This window comes from Bactrocera neohumeralis, chromosome 4, assembly GCF_024586455.1.
Source record: "Bactrocera neohumeralis isolate Rockhampton chromosome 4, APGP_CSIRO_Bneo_wtdbg2-racon-allhic-juicebox.fasta_v2, whole genome shotgun sequence".
In the NCBI taxonomy this organism is placed as follows: Eukaryota; Metazoa; Arthropoda; class Insecta; order Diptera; family Tephritidae; genus Bactrocera; species Bactrocera neohumeralis.
The window spans coordinates 30,864,001-30,888,338 of record NC_065921.1 but is presented as its reverse complement, the minus strand read 5'-3'; the positions used below and the strand labels follow the sequence as shown (position 1 = coordinate 30,888,338).

At 35.8% G+C, this 24,338-nt stretch overlaps 2 protein-coding genes across 10 annotated transcripts in view; one reads left to right on the top strand and one right to left on the bottom strand.

Annotated features, from left to right (window-relative positions):
- LOC126756605 (probable protein BRICK1-B) overlaps positions 1-24,338 on the bottom strand; it is a 153,849-nt gene that overhangs the window by 99,135 nt on the left and 30,376 nt on the right. The gene's annotated exons all lie outside the window — the stretch shown is intronic.
- Positions 1-24,338, top strand: part of LOC126756537 (obscurin) — a 145,813-nt gene that overhangs the window by 101,031 nt on the left and 20,444 nt on the right. For all 6 annotated transcript variants that reach the window (XM_050469657.1, XM_050469660.1, XM_050469661.1 and 3 more), the window contains 10 exons: positions 1,787-2,155; positions 2,446-2,702; positions 2,757-2,968; positions 3,742-3,881; positions 7,162-7,354; positions 7,443-8,435; positions 13,359-13,660; positions 13,745-13,929; positions 18,963-19,132; positions 23,348-23,488. In XM_050469657.1, coding sequence (XP_050325614.1) covers positions 1,787-2,155; positions 2,446-2,702; positions 2,757-2,968; positions 3,742-3,881; positions 7,162-7,354; positions 7,443-8,435; positions 13,359-13,660; positions 13,745-13,929; positions 18,963-19,132; positions 23,348-23,488 — 2,962 coding nt within the window. The remainder of the gene's footprint in view (positions 1-1,786; positions 2,156-2,445; positions 2,703-2,756; positions 2,969-3,741; positions 3,882-7,161; positions 7,355-7,442; positions 8,436-13,358; positions 13,661-13,744; positions 13,930-18,962; positions 19,133-23,347; positions 23,489-24,338) is intronic.

Here is a 24,338-nt window from a genome sequence, read left to right as displayed (position 1 = left end):
AAATTTAATGTCTCTGGCGTATTTAGTTATTGATTTAACAGTACCGTTATATGGAGAGTGAGCGGGGGTTTCTTCCGATTTCATCCATTTTGCCACTGTTGGTAGAAATTCTCATAAGATTTGTACTCAGCTAATTTCGTTGTAGTAGCTTAAGTGGCTTAGGAGGGATACGCCCACTTTTTCAGGCCCACAGGTGCCCCTTGCTACTTGTATATTATGTACCATAGTACAGATTCATATCTTAATTTGGTGTTAGCGGTTATAAAAAAAGGCCGAAACGATAATTAGGGTTCATATCATACCTATTGGAAAACCCGGAAGATATGTACTACTTGTATGTACATAATTTTATATTTATACGAAGTTTTGAATGAATCTTTATAGGATATTATTTTCTTTATCCGATAATTATATCTGAGGTATGGCAATAGGCAAATTTAGCGTTGTCGAAAAATAAGTGAACATACAAGGTCTGTCGCAAAAGAAACAGGACTCTTAAAAAAACAACAAAAAAATAATATTTCTCAAAAGGTATATTTTTTTATTCAAAGTAGTTTCCTTGTGCTTCGATACAGCGTTTAGCCCGGTCAATTAGCATTTCAAATGAGTGTTTAAGGTCATTTTTCGGAATGCTTTTGAGAATATCGGTCGTCGCCTTTGGGCTAGCTGAAATGTCCTGAAACCAGTGTCCTTTGGGGAAGGAAGTTTTCCAAATAGGTAAAAATCACAGGGTGCCAGATCAGGTGAGTAGGGTGAGTGATTAATGGTTAATATGGAGTTTTTTGTCAAAAAATCAGTGACAAGCGTCGACCGATGACTCGGCGCATTATCGTGCAACAGGCGCCAGGACCCTGTCTCACGGTAATGTGGTCGAGCACAACGAATGCGTGACAAAAGACGCTTCATAACACCAAGGTGAAACACAGCATTAATCGTTTGGCCAGGTGGAATGAAATCTCGGTGTACAATACCCTCGGAATCGTAAAAACAAAGCAGCATTGTCTTTATTTTTGACTTCTGAAGACGACCGACTTCTGATCGTCACAGAGGTCCTCACGACCTTCTTGGAATCGCTTAAACCACTCACGCACATTACTACGGAATAGGCACTGATCACCATAAACTTTTTTCATCATTTGAAATGTTTCAGTAAACGTTTTCCCAAGTTTAAAACAAAATTTAATATTTGCTCTTTGCATTTTACGATCGATGACCAAAAGCTGCTGTCACTTTTTGATCGATAACATCGATTGTAGTTATCCAATTGTCTTAAAATTTTTACGAAATGCCAACAAGAGATCAAACTTTTTATTTCATATACCCACCAATAGGTGGCGCCACCAGAAACAGTTATATTTAAAAAGTTCTGTTTCTTTTGCGACAGACCTTGTATTATTTTATCCAGTGATTTCAATACAGATTTTAAGAAATTCCCATCTATCGTTACTGAATACTTTAGAAAAGTATTAAATTTTGAAATGAAAGATGCTAGAAATTTACCAATCACAAGATATGAAAATATGTTGAAATATTAGAATTGTTTATTTATTTTAGTTTCCATAAAATATTAATTACAAATATTAACTGCGAGACTCAAGGCGAATTTGAAGTTAGTATAGAATAGTTGGAGTTCAAAACAATGGTTGTTATTTAGTAATAAGTACTTTAATACGCAGAACCATAAAATCGTTTTGAAGCACGTTCGTGCCGCTATCTTGTCTCTATTATTCTTGAACTTACTAAACCACTTGTTAAATAACAAACAACATTTTTTATATTTTCATAGTTCAACACAAAGATTCTGGCCGATATGAATTACAGATAGAAAATAAATATGGCAAAATCAGTACAACTGGATGGATTGATGTATTATCAAAACCTGAAATTATAGGTTTAAAAGATCAGTGTTGTCTTCCAAATGACACCATTGCTTTTGATGCTATCATACTAGCGAATCCAAAGCCTAAAGTTACATGGACTCGAGGAAACGAAAATTTGTGCAACAATGAAAATTGCGAAGTGATAGCCGACGTTGATGATGATAAATACAGATTGGTATTTCAGTGTGTTAAATATGAAGAGGATGGACTATATTCATTAACCGCAGTTAATGACCAAGGCTCGTCTACTGCAAGCTTCCATTTAAACGTTAAAGGTGGGTTAATTGCACAGTCAATAATAATATCAATTTAGATAAATAAAATTGGCGTGTATGTTTGTAAAACTAAAATTACGTGAATTATGTACTTTCTGCTGAAATTTCGGAAATTCCACCTTTTTTTTACCAAATTTTACCTTTAGAATAATATTAGCAATACGTGTTTATCTTGTTGAGAAATAACTGTAGTGGTGAATATACCGCTAGCTTTTTCTATTTCGTAACCACCATTTCCAATATTTTTAAATTAAACCATAAATATTCATATATACATATATATTTTTTAGTCGAAAAGCCGACATTTATCGCTCCACCAGAAGACCAATTAATACTGGACAATCATCCGGTGAATGTTAATGTATTAGCACATGGCATACCAAAACCAACAATTGAGTGGAAGAAAGGTGATGAAAGTATTGTTGATGGAGCCCAAATTACTAAAAATGAAGAATCAGTATATATTATACAACAATCATCTCCAGATTCTGATCAATTGAGCAGCCAATTAGAAATTTCTCATTTCAGACCCTCGAATGCCGGGACGGTAAGGTTTTTATTTATGTTTCAAATGTTATGTAATTAATTTCCTTATTTCTAGTACACTGTCGTTGCTAAAAATGAAATTGGTGTGACTGAAGTTCCGTTTAAACTTTCACTGCTAGAATTAGCTCCAAAGTTTGAAAGCAAGTTCGACAATGCTAAAGAAGTATGTCAAGGTGAAGATTTGGTTCTACAATGCAAAGTTATTGGCAGTCCAATTCCACTAATTAGTTGGATTAAAGATGGTGAACAATTGAAGCCAAGTGAACAGTAAGTGTAAACAAACTAAGCAGCACCTCAAAATCGTAACGTTTTGTATGACATTTTACATTGTAGCCAGATCAGTTCAATTATTAGTTTTTTGCGATTTATATTAAAACACTCAAATTTCAATAAGATTAAAAATTTTTCTGACTTTGTGATATATAATTCTTTCTGATATATATAAATAGATGATTTTTGAATTTTCAATACTTAGTGATTTAAGCTTCTTAGGTCTCAATTAATAAATGTTTTTAATAATTTTTCATTGAAAATTATATTATGATGCATCACATTTCAAAACATTTCATCAAATACATTTAAATTTCTCATTTCATTTAAATTTCATTGCTGTACATTTTGGTCTTGAACGGCGGCTCCGTTCACTTATACGAGTATTTGTGGTTGAATTTGAATCTGGCCGTTTCAGTCGTTCCAATTGTGAAACGTCAAAACCTACCCGATCCAGGGAACTGTCAAAGTCGGGTATCTTTATCTCTGAGGCGAAGCCTATAGAAACCTATAATAGTTTCTATTTGCTTTTTCTTTGAGTGCTGCCGTGTTATCAAAAAATCTAGATCTAAAAACCAATCCTACCAAGTTTTGTTTCACACACAAAACAAATCCATATACATACATACATAAGTACATATGTATATGTACATTAACATTCTTTATGTCTGCGGCTTGTAAATATGCTCAAATGAACAGTTTGAAATACACAATTATGAAAACTTAAAAATCTTAACGCAAATACTACATTAATACTTGTTTATTTTTAGCATAAGACTCACATCCTCCCCCAGCGGTATTTTAACATTGGAAATAGCGAATATTCAACCATCGGACTCTGGAGCATATAAGGTTGTCATTTCAAATCCCCTTGGCGAAGTATCCTCCTTATGCGCTGTTGCCGTAACTCGTAAGTAATTCCCTTTTATTTTAACAATTAAGCGAGATAGATATATGTATGTATATACAAGGTCTGTCGCAAAAGAAACAGAACTTTTTAAATATAACTGTTTCTGGTGGCGCCACCTATTGGTGGGTGTGTGAAATAAAATAAAAAGTTTGATCTCTTGTTGACATTTCGTAAAAATTTTAAAACAAATGGGTAACTACAATCGATGTTATCGATCAAAAAGTGACAGCAGCTTTTGGTCATCGGTCCTAAAATGCATTTTGAACAAAGAGCAAATATTAAGTTTTGTTTTAAACTTGGGAAAACGTTTACCGAAATATTTCAAATGATGAAAAAAGTTTATGATGATCAGTGCCTATCCCGTAGTAATGTGCATGAGTGGTTTAAGCGATTCCAAGAAGGTCGTGAGGACCTCTGTGACGATCAGAAATCGGGCCGGTCAAAATCAGTGATTACCCAAAACAATATTGAAAAAGTGCAGGAATTTATTAAGAATGAGCCGAAATCTTCTTTGCGTTACATCGAAATGGAGTTAAATGTCACCAAAGACTCCATTCATCGCAATTTGATAGATAAATTGGGTCTATGGAAGGTGTGCTCCAAGTCTGTTCCGCACAAATTGACTGAAGAGAAAAAATTGCTACGAATCCAACATTTTAAGGATTTGATTAAGGGGTCGAGAAAGGACATAAACTACAAATATTCGATTATGACTGGTGATGAAACGTGGTGCTTTCAATATGATCCCGAAACCTAACGTCAAAGTGCCGAATGGAAGCATCTAGACGAGCCATCACCGAAAAAAAGTCGTCTTCAGAAGTCAAAAATAAAGACAATGCTGATTTGTTTTTACGATTCCGAGGGTATTGTACACCGAAAGTTCGTCCCACCTGGCCAAACGATTAATGCTGTGTTTTACCTTGGTGTTATGAAGCGTCTTTTGTCACGCATTCGTCGTGCTCGACCACAATACCGTGAGGCAGGGTCCTGGCGCCTGTTGCACGATAATGCGCCGTGTCATCGGTCGACGCTTGTCACTGATTTTTTGACAAAAACTCCATATTAACCAATAATCACTCACCCTACTCACCTGATCTGGCACCCTGTGATTTTTACCTATTTGGGAAACTTCATTTGCCCATGAAAGGACACTGGTTTCAGGACATTTCAGCTATCCAAAAGGCGACGACCGATATTCTCAAGAGCATTCCGAAAAATTACCTTAAACACTCATTTGAAATGCTAATTGACCGGGCTAAACGCTGTATCGAAGCACAAGAAAACTACTTTGAATAAAAAATATAACTTTTGAAAAATATTAATTTTTTGTTGTTTTTTTTAACAGTCCTGTTTCTTTTGCGACAGACCTTGTATATTTTATAAATGCCTGCCTGTTCGTGCAAGCTGTGACTTGAGTAAAAATTGAGATACCTTGATTAAACTTGGTATGCGGGTGGGCGTAATCAAACCACTGCCACACCCACAAAACGCCATTAATCGAAAACCTATAAAGTGCCATAACTAAGCACTAAACTAATATCTGACCTGGTTTACGAAAAGGGGGCTAACGTGCGAAAACTAGTTTTCTGGGAAAAGCTGTTTAAAATAATCGTCAGTTTCTCGTTATCTCATTAATTGTTCTCCTTTTTTTTGACACCTAAGCGCCCTTTTCGTAGACCAGGTCACATATATAGAACTGTAATTTTGCACAAGGGATCGAAGTACCAAGGGAAACCTGTGAGCAAAAAGTTTTGAAAAAGTGGGCATGGCCACGCCCTCGAATATGTCTATTGTGCATATCTCCTAAACCACTAAAGTTACAACAACGAAATTTACTCAACTAAAATATTATAAGAACTCTTACCGACGGTCTGAAAATGGCCTAAATTGGATAATGAGAGGGCTTTATAGGCCGCCTACTTTTTGGTGAAATCACATATCTCGGTACCTGACCGACCGATTTCGACTGAATTTGGTACGTGAAATTATTTTGTAATTTTTATGTTACAATCTGAAAATGGACGAAGTCGGACTAAAGCCACGCCTTATACCCATATAACACAATTTTAAATTCTTTCACTTTACAGTTCAGAAATGAAGAAATAAGTTCTATAATGGTATATAATTTTGCATTAATAATTCCTTTAAAGTATGCCACATTAGCACTAAAAATTGCCCGAACCCAAACAAGACTGTTTAAAATTGTGTGAGAATATTGTGTGAGAAATAAATTTGAAAATGGGTTATGGGTCAATACTTCACTGAGTCCCATATCTGTCAAATATTACTTTGTGCCTAAAATAGAGCTCTTTTTGTGTATTCTTCATTGAGTAATATGTGGAAAATACCGTGCGTTCGAACATGGATAGTAAATAGTTTTTAACACCAAAATCGACTGATTTCATTATACAAGTATAATATAAATGTAATAAAATATCGCGCACTCACACATTGTCTCATAGCGATTTTATGTTATTGGTAAGGGTTCAAAACATCCATTGCTTCGATCAATTTGCGTTAAAGATTTGAAAGAAACAAGCGTTTTCACTACAGCTGAGTCAATTGAAATTCTGTTACAAAGTTTACAAAAAGCACCGTGTAATCTGTATGCAGTGTCTAGTCACATATAATATTCAGTTTAGTTCGCAAACTCATTTGCAGAAATCCCCAGAAAATTATGTCAAAGGAAATGGATATCGATCGAATCAATGTCAAGATTTATTCGTATACACCTGAAAACTCGCTTGAAGTATACAGGTGAAAATATAATTTTCACAGATGATGAAATTTTAACTGAAGTTTTTGATAAGCAAAATGACAGACGTTATTTCAAGGGTTTAACGTGTTCTCCATTCATTCTGTAATAGTTTGTTGGGTAGTCAATAGAATCTTCCAGCAAGATTCTGCTCCAGCATACAAAACAGGTGATATTTGATGTTTCAAAGTTCCAGATGTTTGGCCGTCATGATCTGTCAAATACCTCACAGAAATTTGAGGAGTCTCAAAAAATGTGTTGCTGGAGTAGGGTCGTCAATACCAATAGAACCATTACCATTTGAATAAAATCTTGTACATCACATTATGAATTATGAAATGAAATTAATTTTATAAAAAATGTGTTATTGTTTTATTTTTATAGCTACCTGAATTTGTAACAAGACTTATGGCAGGACTAAGTATATACATTAGAAATTAAGAAAACAGCTCTTGAAATAGATATATGCTTGTCGGCATAATTATGTATACAAACGTTTAGATCAAAATTTATAAAATATTGCAGCAAAAGCACAGCAGCCTTCATTCGTTGAACCTTTAGAAGATGTTAAAGTCTCTGTTGGAGAACAGTTAAAATTGCAAGCGCGAGTAATCGGATTCCCTGCACCAGAAATTAAATGGATTAAGAATGGAATTGCTTTGCACCCAAGTACGAGCATAAATTTTATAAACAATCCAAATGGACTTGTTGGTTTAAGGTGGGTTTTATAAGCTAAATGACTTTAAATTTAATAAGCAACTTTGAAGTTTTCCTTAAATATGTGGCTATATGCATATGTCTTGTAGCATTGATAACGTTCAACCTGAAGATGCAGGTGTATATAAATGCTTAATCGTTAACAAAGAGGGTGAGATAGAAGGAAGTTCAACGGTAACCGTATGTGCAATGGAAAAAGAACCAGAGTTTATAAGAGAATTACATGATACCAATTGTATTGAAGGTTTCCCTGTAAAAATGCAAGTTAAAGTTTTAGGCAATCCACTGCCTGACATCAAATGGTTTCATAATGGCCAAGAAATTTTACCTAAAGAAGGACGATATACATTCGCAGAAACTAAGGACAATAATTATTGTTTGCAAATAAAGGAGGCTGATTTGAAAGACTCGGGTTTGTATGAAGTAGTTGCGTCAAATGCAATAGGCACGGCTCTGTCTAAAGCGAGATTACAAGTCGCATTGAAAACAGATGAATCAATGCCGGAAGCGCCGCCACGATTTCTGTCATCTATTAGAGATGTCAATGCAAATGAAGGTGATGAAATTAAACTTTCCGCAGCTTTTACGGGTAATCCTGTCCCAGAAATTATATGGACAAAAGATGGTAATACTCTCTTGAATGATGACAGCACTTTAATTAGTTGTGATGGCAAACACGTTAGTTTAATAATAAATGACGCTGAATCTAGCCATTCTGGTACATATAATTGCCTCTTAGCAAATCCTCTTGGTGAAGATGCGTCTGCTTGTGAACTAAACGTGAGAAAGGTGTACAAAAAGCCATTATTCACACAAAAGATATGCGATCAGCAACATTTAATCAATACCGATGCAAAAATTGGTGTCACTGTTTCGGGCGTACCATATCCAGAATTGTCATGGTACTTCCAAGACAAACCTATTGTCGAAGGAGATAAATATGAATTGATTAACGATGGCGACCACCACACATTAGTTATCAAAGACTGTACCATAAATGATCATGGTGTTTATAAATGTATCGCAAAAAATAGAGAAGGCACAGATGTTACTCAAGGCCGGCTGGATATGGTTAATGAACTGTGAGTACACATTTATGTTTTTTATCTTAACCAAAAATCAATCGAATCTATCAGCTTATTCGATTAATTTCCATTTTATAACGAAATTTAATGCATGCAGTAAACATTACTAATCACTACTATATTATAGCTTAAGGGGGTATTCTGGTCCAGAAGCATGAATTTCAGGTAATTTTTAAAGTGTCGTAAAAAAAAGGCAATTCATATTTTTACCATCCATTTTTTTATTAGTTATTTGTTAATTTTAGAAGAGTACAGAAAAAAATTAAAAACTAAAAAAAGTAAAAAATTTCAAAAATTATGAGCTGACGAAGTGGGGGATCTCTAAAAATTTCCACGTGACCATACCCATGATTTCAACCCTCCTAGTTATCTGAAACCAAAAAAAAAAGATTATTAATCTAGAATAATGTCGCAATGGCCGGAACTACGGAAAAGTGGGAAAAAATTGTTTTCACAAAATGGCGACTGCCTGAAAAAAAAGTTTTTTTGGATCACTTTTTGTGACTATTTCGAATTTTTTAAAAATAATAAAAATAATAATTTGGGGATGGAGCTAGTTCCAACCATAGACAAGCCTATAAAGAAGACTCTATAAAAATTTCAAGTAAATCGGTCCAGTAGAACCTGAGAAATCGTGGGTATCGTTCCGAAAAAATCAGTTTTGAGAAAAACGCGTTTAAAGTTTCGCGTAAAGTCTTTTGTTCGATTAGTTCCGGCCGAACCAGTTTGGATGCCGGGTCAGCAAAATGCCTATATCTCCGAAAATAATTTGAATTTTGAAAAAGTCTCTTGTACACATATTCTTGAATAGTTAAACTTTGAAAATATAAAAAATACCCCCTTAACGGCACTCTGTACCCTTTCTACAAGAAACGCTGTAGCGACCTAATAATTTGAATTTCCATTTCAAAATTTGAGAGAATGTTTATTATAGTACATACATATATACTATCCGCTAATGCAACAAAAAAAAACAATTTCTCGAAAATTTCACACTAAGACGATCTCTTAAATCACTGTGATTTTCTATTTTTATTGTGATCGCAACTACAAAAAAAAAAACAGGAGAAAATGTGTACTTTTAATCTATTTTTTAAATTCATTGCTTAAGCTTTTAAATTTGGTTTTAACAATAAATAAAATGAGAAATAGAAATCAATTAAATTATAGTTCAACACTAACCCGAACTTAACTCTTCCTTACTTGTTTAAAACTAAACTCAGAAACCCTTTAAAAAATACGTTTTTTTAAACCGACTGAAATTCGAGTAAATGTGTTCTATTATTTCTTCACTAAATGTGAAAGCCTTTATCTAGATCTTAGAGTGCAAAAGTATTGGGTTCTGCCTAGTTTCTCTAGTACAGATTTGAGTTTCAGAATTAGGTATTTTGTCAAAGCGGACACATAAAGAATATGTTCCACACATTTTCCCACTTATTACTATAGAGTGAGTGAGTATTCCCTAAAGCTTTTTTCAACTCTCTCTTGAACATTTCTAATACTTTTTAGGCTGGGCTAGGTCTTTCCTGCTTTCTCTCTTTATTAGTAGATGGTTTGCACGCATACTACCTTGGTTGCACTTACCCGAACTATTGGTTTGACATTTTCCACTTATATTTTGAGTTGCTAAGCGATTTCCCGAATAGTTACGAGTATTAGTATTGACTGGCTCACTTTGGCCAGAAGAGCGTGTCCACTCCAACTAGGTCCAACTGTGTCGGTATTGCAGCCATCACCTTTGCAAACAGCAATTTCATTTTTATTTATAATTTATTGTGTCATTGTGTATCGTGGCTGCCACTAGCTTTTTCCTGCTAGGGATTAGTACCGCTTTGGTTTTTGTATGTTAACTGGAGCTTTATTTTTTAAGCCTTCTTATTTTTATCGCCGCTGGATTGCATATGTGCTCTAACTGGCTTATTCCCCATCATACTACAATTACCGCTATATTAACAGCATATAGACCGAATTTGAAGAATTTTTAACATCGAACGTGACTACCGCGTAGTATATTTTAGAGCCATACATACACCTGGTCCCTTCTATAGCTTTACTTGCGACCTCCATAAGTTTTTGATGACGTCTATTATTGACCTTTATCTTCGAAATCCTTTTTTTTTTGTCAGCCAGGCCCATTGGATCTGTTTCTAGATGTTGTTGTAGACAGATTATACGCTCCAATTTACCAATAGGGATGACATGATTATCCCAGCTCGTGGGGGCCATTTATGTTTACGTATTTGTGTAAAATTTTGTCTGGTTGCCATTTCATCACGTCACGTTTTCTTTTGGTACAACGCTTGGAAATTGCCCAAGATTATTACTCAAATTCACGTTCTCAGATGAAGCCCCCTTACGGCTTAATGGTTTCATCAACAAGCAAAATTGTTGCTGGGGTGAGTCAAATTCTTTTGTGGTTCAGGAAACGCTATTGTATCCCCAAAAATTGACTGTTTGATGCGGATTGTGGATGGCGGTATCATCGGGCCTTATTTATTTGTGCTGTTACCATCAATAGCAAGGGTTATGATGTCGATCGAGTTTTTTTCGAAAATTAGTGAAATCGACAGGACTGTTCGCCGTCTCACCTTTGACGTCTTTCAAGAAATGGCCTAGTCAAATGACCGCCAAGATCATACGTTTTAGGCTTTCATTATTATTCATTATTAAATCAAAGATCTACGCCAATAACCGGCAGCGCTCGAGAAACCCGTAGACAACATTCAGCGTGCTATGGCAGAAATTCGAGGATGCCACAATTTTGACAAATCTCTCTTCCATAACTTCTTCTTCAGTTACTGTAAAGTGTGTTCATAGCGTAGGAAAAAGAGGTTGGATTTCCGTTTTTATTAACCTAGGGTAAGTTGGTGCTTGTCCTTTATGGCGTCTAACTCATCAAGGAGATGATCTGGAATGCATTTCCACAGGAGTTTTCTTTAACTTTGTAACAGAGTTCTTTAAAGCGACAGGCCTTGCTATTTTTATTGCTCTTCGAGGTCATTTCGCTTCCTCATAAAGCGCGCGTGTAGCCTAATTCTGTGGATTGCCGTAAAAGGATCCCATTTAAGTACTATATGCTACTTACGTTTCCAAATTAAATTTCCATAAACACAGGGACACATTTAGGGCCGCCTATGGTAAAACTGGCCCAGGGGTAAAAAGGTGAGAACGCCTCCCTGCAGAAAAGCTTCTAATACTTCAAAAGTTTTATTAACTACCTTCACATTTACCCTTACCATTAAAGTGGCATAGTGGTTTTTCAAAGAGTAAGTCAAATACGAGATAGTGTTTTATGCTATCATCACAACTGTACTATATTTACTTTCATTATGATGTTGGGTGGAACAAATTTGCTTTTTATGGTTTTGAAAATCAATAATATATAAATCAATTTATACATGTACTCTCAATTAAACATATTTTATATAGATTATACCGGAATATATGAATTATTCAGACATTTATTTATCGATCAAATTAATAGCAAATTATAAGCAATGGTTCTTTTAAAATCCGTCGCCTATCGGGATTAAGGTTTTGAGCATGCAGTCTGCAATATTCAATTATTATTATTACTTAGAAGTTCGAATGCGTCGATAATAGTCTAGAACTCCAATTTCTTGGCTAATTCTGCTTCTAGGCACCGGTAGTCCTGAAATCCTGCCCTGTGACAAGCACGATCGATGAAAATTTTTAGTCCTTGCTAAAACACTAAAAGAACGATTCAAGCAGAAATATTTGGGAAAAGTTTTTCTAATTTTGTTGGTAGTCAATAAATTGTAAGGAATAAAATGGGTTTATTATTAATTATATTATTAAATTTTGCATCGTAAACGTCTCTGAGGTGAATAGCTTCATTAAATAGTAGATACTTTTTTACATAATGTTTTTGCAACTACCTTTTAAATGAGAAGGATTTATTTTGAATTCAATTTCTTCTTTACCTCAATTTTCATTCATGTATGTCGTTCTGAGTTTAATTTGTCTCCAATAATTTTGCATTCATTAAATTGCTTTCAACTGGTCGCGCAGAAACTGCTAACCTACAAGAAGGCTTTCTATATGTCTAACTTCAGCATTGATCTCTAGAAGAATCAAGTTTCTTTCATTGATTGACTGAAGCATTTTAAATTATATGGAAGCCATCAAAACGCACTCACCATTAAAGCAAAAACCTGCCCACACCATAACTTCTCCGTCTGACAACTCTCTGCCCTTTGCAACTTATTTATCAACTCCTTTACCATGCCAGTAGTATTTGAATCCATCCGATTTATATAATTTTTTTTACTATTTTATGCTTCACTGCATATAGTTTTCTAAAGTTCAGAACCTTGGCTCTAATCAAGGCGTTTTGTTCAATTGATCTGATGATTTTAGTTTTTTTGTACATATCTATAAAATGAAATATTACTTTTTCTCTGAAAAAATGACACAGCGACTTCACCATTATACAACTAAATTATTTCTTGATCTCTCGACACAAAAACATAACTAAATATAGTCCAGTCATTATAGACAACTCTCTGCCCATTTATATGCAAATACTTGATATTATCAACTCCCTACCATTTACAACTTTATGTCAATATACAAGTATTTGCAACATATAAATTACTCGACACTTAAAAATTTGGATATAATGGATCACACATCGTTATTCGACGCTATACTTAAGAGACAAAACTAAAAAATACAAAAAAAATTTAGTACAGACACCAGGTTGTAGACAACAAAAAGCTGTATCGCATGTATTCAATTGATTGTGTAAAGTGTTTAGTATGTGATATACGATATATGTTTTATAACCATGACCAACCTAATAAAGCGATAATGGAAATTATTTATTTAATTGCTTTTGGTATCAGCAAACTCCCTTTTTTTATTTAAATTACATGAGTACATGTTTATTTCTTTTAGCAAAAAACATATTCGTTCAGAACCACCAACATTCCTGAAGAGACTTGGTGATTGCGAAATTTATCCTGGAATGACAGCTAAGTTTACAGCATGTGCTGCTGGCAGCCCCGAACCTGAAGTAGAGTGGTTCAAAAATGATCAAAAACTTTTCCCATGCGAAAAAATATCTATGGATCACGAGCCGAATGGATTACTACGACTTACCATCAAGGATGCAGATGACACTGATGTTGGTCGTTATACCTGTCATATATTTAATCCATATGGAGACGAAACATGTCATGGACATCTCATTTATGATAGTAAGACTCTCTCTATGCAATCTGACATACATAAATATAACGCATAATTTGAATTATATGCATTATCACATTCCACGTTTTCAGATATTGACAACAACCGCAGAAAACCTCTTTCAGAGCAATATAATGATATAAATAAATACAAAAGGACAGGCGTGCCTACACCGATCACGGAAAAACCATCAATATCCCGAATGACTGACCACAATCTGAAGTTGGCTTGGAAACCGTCGGCAGTAACAAGTGGCCATTATCCTGTGACATATCTGGTAATATAACAAATTAGTACGATTTTTTTTATGAATCATTACAATCAGTATCCGCACAAGACTTCAGGGTATGAAACAGGTCAATTCAATATTAACTATGCAATTAAATTTTACCGTTATACACCACAAGTCCAACGATTTCACTTCACTAGCCGGAAAAAGTCTTCACTCATGATAAGCAAATGCTTTTGAAACTAAATTAAATCCAAACAGCTCCTTCAAATAATTTATTTTTATGTATTCAAACATTTATATTAAAAGATAACACAAAATGTCTTTAACTAGTATTTCGTTTATTAAACAATTAAATAAGGCACATTTTCTTGTGAATTCGAAAAATAAGAATCAGAGAAAGTCCCGCTCATATTATAAAATATTTTCAAATCAAAGTAATTAGTAACTGGTGGGATAACCCCGGGTATCGAATACACAAGTTTAGTAGTTTCTTCCGCGGATATTTTCTTCTTTCAGGTAATATAGGATCTTTAGGATAATATTATAGACCAAGTATGATTGAAATTGGTACAGTAGTTCCAGAGATATGTGATTTTACTTGATGTGGGCTGTGCCACGCGCAGCGCCCCCGGCTTTGAGCCGGGCAGTTCATTACCCTTTTAGTAGTTTTTAACAAACCAGTAATATGGAGAGATGGTGGGGTTACAATCCGATTTCATCCGTGCCTTAATAAGTTACTATTAAATTTAAACAATTTTTAGACTTGAGATGACATACCTCTAAGCCGATATATTGATTGGAATTTAAATTTTTGTTGCATAGGAATTAGACAAGATTGTAGTTCGACTTCGCCTATTTTCGCACTCATATTCATGCTAGACTAAAGTCACACGCCGAATTCAAATAGGTCTATTAGTTTCTGAAATATGGGATTTTCACATAAAAATTGGCGTCGCCGCGGCCATTGTCCAATTTTTATATTGGCTCCTATAAAGCTATAAACTGGACTTACCTCCTAAATTATTAAAAATTGACTGTCATGCCTTGCTATGCTTTGGACTTTTGTATAACAGCATCTCACACCAAAGTGCGTATTTACAGCTACACTCGTGTTAATATATTTTCAATTTCACACAACATGTTGGGAATACAAGTATATCAAGTCAAAGTCACCAATTTCAACCCACCGATCAGTACATCTAATATATAGATTTTCAAAAACCCGGTGTTGGCCTTATACCTTATATTTAAATAATATAAGTATTTAAAATACAATTTATTTTAGAAATTAAATAATCTGGAATGATTGTTGGTGAAAATGAATGAAACCGATCGACGATCATATTAGATTATCGGTATTCCATTTTCACTCTATACCGAATATTGTGATCTGAAAAAAAATCCGTCTAGTCTAATATCGCTTTCTGCCACTATCTCTACTCTACTGTCTTGTGCATACTCAACCGTAAGGTCCATTAGGATACCATCCAGTTCTTCTGAAGATATCCAATGCTAAGCGCCGAATTTGCCACTATTTTTCTAATTCGAAGCGCTTACGCTGTATTGAAGATATCATAACAAAAATATTTCCAAGAATTTCCTCTTTTTTTGTATGACCTTGGGCGTAACAATATCTATGCGGCTCCTCTGCGCCTGGATTTCGTGTAGGATCTGCGAAGGTGGAGGCATGTGCGTCTGAGTTGCGCGATTTTTCAGTCCACCAGTAAACTGCTGCTTTATGTTTGCTGTTTGAAGCCTTGGGCATTGATTTTTGACAGGCTCTTATTATATTAAGTATTGTGTGCTTGACAGTTTTTACTGCAATTATGGGGGAGTTGCTTAATGAATTCTGGTCGCCTATTGCGGAGACTTCGAAGTATCTAGGTTCGTAATGTTCCACTTTCTTGGTTCAGCGTTATATATGCCCTTACCTGCTCTCTTGTGTTAGGAGCTGTTATGTTAATCACCAAGTCCTAAGTGGGGTCCTGTAGCGCTTCTTTGCCAGCCCCTACTACTTTCTCTTTTGTTGAGAGCGAGTCGAGGTCTCTGATCTCTTTAGTAGCCATAGTTTTAAGGTCGGCCACAGTTGCAGTTTCCTTAAGAGTGGTATTAAGTTCCTCACAGAAGCTGGCCTTTGTAGACTGTCCCTTCTCCAGCTCTAATAATAGCACCCCGGCTCTTGTTTCGCGGATCCCTTTAATCTTAATCTATGCTTCTTTAAGATCTACCTTGCTACGGATATTCTTGAGGACTTCGGCGTAGCTATTACATTCTGCTGGCTCACGGCCTCTGTTTGTCGTTTAGGCCTATTATTTGCCTTCTGACTTGCAGCCATGTTTCTGACTTGTTGCCTCTCTTTTGCATTTTTAGGCGCTTCCTCCACTGTTCCTTGGCTTGCGTGGGTCTTCCTGACTTTTTTAGGCGAAACTTTTTGCCACTGGCCGTAGTTTTCGTGTCGTGGTCGCACTGTTTCTCGCGGCTCCACAGGGCTTGTTGTTTTTTCTAGTGGGTCTCCGCTACTAGCAAGGTCAGTAGGTAACTCTGTTAACATCATCTGGGTACCCAGTCATATAAGAATAAAAGGAATTAAAAGGCAGACGAGCTAACCCGCTCGGAGGCAACTGGAGGCACAATTTCCCTCAGCTGCCCTAGGCCATTCCACTTTTTCACGGGTTGTTTTAAGCAATGAGTTTTAGAGGAACACCTCAGATCTTGGAGCAAAAGCAACACAAGGTACACTACAAAGTTACTTTGGGGTAGTTTCGGTGGTGGAAAGTCCAAAACCACTACCTACTTCTAGGTAAAAGGGAGCTTAGTAACACAAATCTACATCTTCTTGCATTGCTCAGAAGCTCTTTCTCATTATATAATTTATAGAATCCGTAAACAGGCTCAAACCCCGAAGAACACTCATCTTTCTTAATGGTATCTACATCACTCAAGGGCTCCGGGGGATCTTCCTCGACGTCCCCCATCTCAATTTCTGGTGTTAAGTTTGCAACATCGGCGATTGACTTGAATGTCAAGATCTTTCCCTTTGTGAATCCATAGTTTATATCACCGCTACTTTTCGCCAACGGCTCTTTGGATTCCTTTGTAGTTACAGTATGATCTGCATCGTGACACTTTAAGTCCCTATATCAGATTCTGCTGCGGGGTCCTTGAGAACCTCAACGAATCTCCATCCCTCTGTTGGCAGAGATTAGCTGCATTATTTGGACCAGTTGCGATGGTGTAACCGGGAGCCAGACTTTCCCTACTTCAGCCTTATAAAGCTGTACCAATATCTCGAAATGACAATCTATCATTGTGATCTAACCCTTGTACGAGCTGACATCTGTACATGACACGACAGACACGGATTACTTAAAGCACTTACATCGCCAGGTTTGTGAGCTCAGCTTTCACCCATCTTCATTGGGCTCTGGAAACTTTCATTCCTTTTGCCTTTGGTCTTTTAGCTGACGACTTAGCCCCTTCGTTTCGCTGTCACTACTGGCGATTTAAGTTTGAAATTAGGCAAGATTAATTTTGGGCTATTTTAGGGACCCCAGTCTTTCCTTACCCCCAACCATAGTCAGACACCCCCCCTGAATACTGTGATACCGATACCGAGCCGTTCCTGTCCTCGTTGGGATATTTTGGTATCTATTACCAGTCGGCACCCTTGGTGAGGCCTCAGCCTCAATTCGGTAAAGAGAATGGTAAGAGGAAAAGCGGATTGAAAATTTAAAAGAATTTAAAAAAAATTAAAGCCACGAAATATCACCCGATTACCCCTTTTTCCGATTATTTTATAAGCTAATGGAAAGGCTTCAAAGGAATCGCTGTAAAATTTGACAATGGGTGTACCACTGCCTATTTTTATGTGAAATCTCATATACCAGGAACAACCCCCTCAGTTCAACCAAATTTGGCGCATAATATTATCATGCTATTCCTACGTTATGTTGTGAAAGTGGACGAAATCAGACTATAAGATAATTTTAAGATATCATAATTTTTAGTTCCATATGATTCTTTAGATATACAGTATATGGATTAAGCTCTAGTGAAGTTATCGGTATAAAACTTTCCACAAATAGTGCCTATAATGCAACCTTACTCTTAGAAACTGGTGACAATGGACCACAAGTGTTCAAGCCTCAAGACACTGAATATGTAGACCACTTACCCTTTACCAAATATATCAGTCAATCTGTGATTATTGAAATTCAGTGAACATCTTTTCTTAATGATACTGTGTCCCTGAGTCAAAAATGTGTCAAATCGTGACAATACAATACCGCAATGTACCTATTAATACAAGGATTTCAAACTGGCTCTGGACTTTATACTGTATATATCGGTCAATATATATTATACTATTAATGTCCTAGCAAAATTAAATGTAGGTAGGTTTCACCCTTGCAAATTGCGAGAATATAAAATGATCGGTAACACCCGAACTTATCCCTCCTTTACTTGTTTAATATATAGTTTTACGGACATCTGAAATTTCCCCCCATATTGAGCATTATAATTGCCAGAGTTGTTATTGTAGCGTTAGGAAAACACCCTGAAGTAATTGGAGGAATTTACATTCCTTGACTAGATAAAAATCCGGGGTGATTTTTTTGAGGTTAGGATTATGCATTAAACCAACCAGACACGTTTTGACATTTCATCATGAATAGACTTACTAACGAGCAACGCTTGCACATTGAATGTGTTCGGTAACGTTCCTATTATATAGCCCCTTCGTAGGAACGGTATACAAATAACTATAGCATAGTGTAAATAGTTCGGTTACATTGCTTTTATTAAAATATTATCTTATTCATTAATAAAATGAAATATAAATTATTCATAATGAAAAAAATACAAATTTAAACTATTTAGACCATATTTAAGGAATTTATATTTGATTAAACTACTGTACTATTTCGAGTATATTTGTATATTCATTATACATAATTTGTGTACTTACTTATGGATATCCTTGTACCTCTTTGAAGACGTAACATTTTTTTGATTAAAATATTATAATTGCATTAAATTTAATTATCATATTGATATTGATCCAAATGCTTATTTAGGTGGAAATGATGGATTTACCAAACGGAGACTGGCGCACAGTTCACACAGGAATTAGGAATTGCTCTTGCGTTATTGACGGACTAGAACCATTCCGCGACTACCGGCTACGAGTGCGAGTTGAGAATAAATATGGTGTAAGCGACCCCAGCCCATACTTGCAAACATATAGGTAACTATTCTTAATTCATTTGATCATTTTTATTAGGGAATAACTTCGGTTTAGTATATCAAAATAGTATCAATTTTAAACTAAATGATTAACGTCATTTGCGCAAAATGATTGCTAATGATATCAAATTAAATTTAGAGTAGTATTCTCTCAAATTAAAGGGTGAATTTTGTTATATTTTTACAATCTTTGTTTATTCTTGCAAATCCATTTCATCTCCTTCAAAGTAATCCCTTCCCGCTGCAATTCACTACCAACGAATTTTCCAGTCATCATAGCACTTGGAAAAATCCTCCGTCGTGATGGCCATCAGAGCCTTCTTCGTTTCAGCTTTTATATCCTCAATTGAGTCAACACGGAACCAAATCAGGCGAATACGGTGGTTGCGGAACGATATTTGTTGAATTTTTGGCGAAATGATCACGAATAACCAATGCAGTATGAGATGGTGCTTTATCGTGGCGCAAAAACCAAGAGTTTTCGGCTCACAATTCTGGCCTATTGAGGCGAATAGCTTCACGTAAACGGCGCATAACGCTGAAATAATATTCCTTGTTAACAGTTTGGCGGAAGGAATTCATAATGCACCACACTACGGTAATCGAAGAAAACTGTCAACATGACCTTGATTTTTGAGCGACTTTGACGTGGTTTTTTCGGTTTCGGCTCGCCTTTAGCACGATATTCGCTCGATTGATCGGTTGTTTCGGGATCGTAAGCGTAGATCTAAGTCTCATTTTTTCGAAAAAAAACTGAGTGTTTTTCAAGCACCATTTCGTTGACTTGTTTGACGAGATGTTCATCAGTCGATGTTTTTGGCCGATTTGACACCACATTTTTCTCAATACTCTCACTTTGTTTGAACTCGTTATACCACTTGTACACTTTCACACTTTTAGAAGACAGAGTTTGATCCCCAAAGGCCTTTTGCAACATCCTCTTTGTTCAATAAATTCAGACATAGTAAAAATTGAATCACTAACAGTACTACCAACTTACAGAAAAAAAAAATTTACCGTTTCGAAAAACACGTGAAGTATAAATTAAAAATTCACCTTTTCACAGTAGTACATAGTTCAATACAGTTGTAAGCATTACGTAGAGTCAGAGCCGGATTAAGGACAGGACCCACAATATATTTTTTTTAGTTACTCGTATTCATCAGAATATTCGAAAATTTATAAACTCGAAATTTGTAAAGAAAGATGATCTATTTCTCAAGTTAAAAACAAATTTTAAAACCTTACCCCCCTTAAGGCCGAAAACCAAATCTACGCCTACGCTAAGCTAGGTGCTGATGTTGACAGCAGCGACAAAGCTGTACCAAAAACTGGTGAACGTAAAATTATGTAGAATTCAGCAACGCCGAGGCGTGTAATCGGTCTAATAATTCTAAGTTCAGGTGAATTATGGTCTGCATTCGCATTAATTTGGAAATCGTACAGATGTAAAATCAGCATTTGCTTACAATGTAGGAAATCTATGAATTTTTTCGTTAGCTCTTCCCTTTGCAATCTCAGCGTCAAAAGTATGGCATATAACTTGATTCAGAAAGTTTCCTATATTTATATATATTTTTTTTTAAGGAAAATCACATATCTCAGGACCCGATTAATCGTTTTTAAACAAATTTGGTGCATAATATTTTTAGTATTCTTTTTTCACAGTGCGAAAAAGGGTGCAATTGGACTGCATACCTAATTCCCATATAACACAATTTTAAATTTAATTTGATTCACCTTCCGGTATACAAATCAAGAAGAAATTAATATAACAGGATAAAACTTTGCACGAATAATCGCTTTAGAGTATTCCACCTTATGACCATAAATTGTCTAAATCCATTAATAATTGTTGAAATCCCTAGACACCGAATGTTTAAACCCCAGCATTTGACTTTTCACCGACAATTTCGGATAATATTTTCCTGACAATGGTATGTCTGTGGGTCAAAAATGGGTTGAACCGTGTCAATGCTTCCCTTAGATCCCATATACCTAACACAACAATTTCGAACTTTATACCGCATAATGGATAAACTTGGGCGAAAACTAGCCCCATATAACAAATATCCGAGTGACTTTACTCCATATGATTGGTAATGATATTACATTTTATTCGCATGGGGCATATTAATAGTATGTAGTTTTAATAGTTAGTTCTGCTTTCTCCAGATTGGATAAGGAAACAAAGCAAATGGGTCTGACAGTGAACGAGGGCAAGATGAAATATCCCCTGTCATCAAACACAGACTCGTCGCACTCGCGACTTGGCCCTCACGTCACTGTTAACAGTCATAACATTGAAGTCGTAGATAATTTCGTTTAACTTGGAACCAGTGGTGTTGATACCAACAATAACAGCCTGGAAATTCAAGGCAGAATAACTCTTGCCAACAGGTGTTACTTCGGACTGAGTATGCAATTGAGAAGTAAAGTCCTCTCTCGACGAACAAAAACAAAACTCTATAAGTCACTCGTTATTCCCTTCTTGCTATATAGTGCAGAGGCATGGACGATGACAACATCTGATGAGTCGACGTCACGAGTTTTCGAGAGAAAAGTTCTGCGACAAATTTATGGTCCTTTGCGCGTTGGCCACGGCAACGTTTCGCATTACATATACTTTCATTTCGTTTGTCAAATATGTTGTATCTACTGTTATTTATCCCCTTGACGGGTATAAGCTTCATTTTCAAGCCTACAAACGTCTGACATCGATCTCCACTCATCTCTCCTTTATGGGACTTGGCGAGGAAGAGTTGTCGTCTAGGACAGCCACCTGCATGCTGTCTCTGTCCACGTCGCTGAAGTGCCTCTGTTACCTATGTGGTTTTATTGGGCAGAGTTCTCGTCGCTTCATTTGCTGGGAATCACATTGTATCACTGATATTTTCCTTTTCAAGAAACTCCCATATTCCTCCAGAATTTGCTTCTGGCGTTTTACTTTCTCCTTATCTACTGAGGTGCCTTTGGCAATCTCTCCCTGAATAAAAACTGTGCTTTGGTACAGGCTTTTCCTCACTTGGTTCTGAGACTTCTTCATTTTATTACGCTGATTTACCCAGTTAGCAGCCATTGTACAATGGTTGGTACTCATGGCTGCTGTTGAGGTGGAGGGTTCCAAAATTATGTTTAGTTTAATTGATGTCTCCACCAGAGTACTGTTGTTGGTAAATTTGGATGCACTCTTATTCGGGCAAAACCAAGAAGTTAATGCATCTATATATTTGTGGGAATTTTGAGGTATCCCTCTAAGTTCGTAGTAGGAATTCTCGTTCCTATTTGGGTTGCGCCCATTACTATTACTTAAGCCCTTTCGGTTTGGCTAGGGGCCCAACGCTGAAGGAGCTAACTTTAGTATTTAGCAATATAATCCATTTCAGTGACATTAAGAAAGAAGAAGATTAAAACTGAAAATCAGCTGTTCAATAATTTGCCTTGCTGCTGTTGTCACCTACCTAAGCTGGCGTTTGTCAAGGCTATTAAGGTATTTTATCTTATGAAGTCACCCTGAGTTTCGTTGTTTTAAGAGATAGTTGCGTAGTTGTCTTCATTTCCAATATGCCCCTGGTCAATATATATTTTTTTGTTTTTTAGAATATAATGCATATATAAATTTCAGTTGATTAGATTACATTTTATCCATTAACTAATCTGGATCATCCTTACGTTGGAGATTTTCAAAACAGCTGTTTTTGATATTAAAAAATTCACATCGCTCAACATTTATTAAAAGAGAACATTGCAATGTCGTTTTTTGTTATATTTAATTGTTTGTTCACATGTTCTCTTTGTAGTGTCTAAATCAGAGTCGCACAGGGATATTTCGGGCAGATTAGATTCAAATCTGCTCGGCGATCGGTTTAACAAGTGCCATTGTTTGTATGGCGAAATCTTGCAAAATCCAGTAGATTACTGAGATAAAACAAAATTTTAGTAGTGATCGGAACATGGTATTAACAATTTGAACTTCTATTTAGCTTGATAGAAAAAACATACGAATAAGTTTTGTTGAGAAAAGCATGTACTTAGTACAGTTTATGTAAGTCGTTCGTATATCCGTTAAAATGCGAAAGTACTGCTTAAACTTAAAAGGCGAATATTTGTTAAGAATATCGAAAGACTCATTCATGACATTCATTAATATATATTAACGCTATTATATGAAATAACTTTTACAATTTTTATAAATAAATTTTACATGTACTTGCAGGCAAAAAATAGTACCAGAGGAAAAGAAAAAGTACACGTATTTGGCTCCCGGTGTCGATTTTAGACCAGAAACATCGCCATATTTCCCCAAAGATTTTGATATTGAACGACCACCTCATGATGGACTTGCACAAGCCCCACAGTAAGTATATTAAATAAAAGATAATGGCACTTCAATACTACGAAAACGTATAAAGTACCAGAACTAAGCACTAAGTTAGGATATAAAACACCATTTCAGCATAGGGGTTCATAAGGGGCAACTGTAGCCAAACATTTTGAAAAATGGCCGCGCCCTCTAATTTAATGTAGATATCTCCTAAGGCGCTAAAGCTACAGGAATCAAATTCGCCTAGCGCAAATATTATAAGAACTGCTACCGACGGTGAGAAAATTGATGACATCGGATGCTAACCCCGCTAGATGCATAACATTTTACACCCGAGATGGTATAAGAGAACTTTACAGAAGCCAAGGCCAAAATTGGAGGATGGGCGTAGCACAACCCACGTTTAGGTGAAATCACATATCTCTAAACCCGCCCAACCGATTTCAAACACCCTTGGTTTGCGACATTCTTCTGGCATTTTTATGTTACGGTGTGAAAATGGGTGAAATCGGACTACAGCCACGCTTACTTTCCTTATACTCGTAATATAATTTTAAATTCCATTCGAAACTTTTAATTTTCAGTGTATAGATCGAGAAGCCATTAATATGACTGGATTTTATAATTGAAACTCAGACACATGTAATTATTTCCTGATAATATATGTACATATATATCTATAATTACTTGAATTCCGTCATTGACGTTTTGCGCCTTAAGTTATTTCCCTGATTTTGATTCCTGCAAGTTGCAAGAGTATAAATTATTCGGTTGCACAGGAACTTAGCTCTTCCTTACTTGTTGTTTTCTAGATTGGCACAACCAAAATTTATTATTGAATACACTTTGAGTACTAACTTTTCATGTTCGTGTGAAGTTTGAT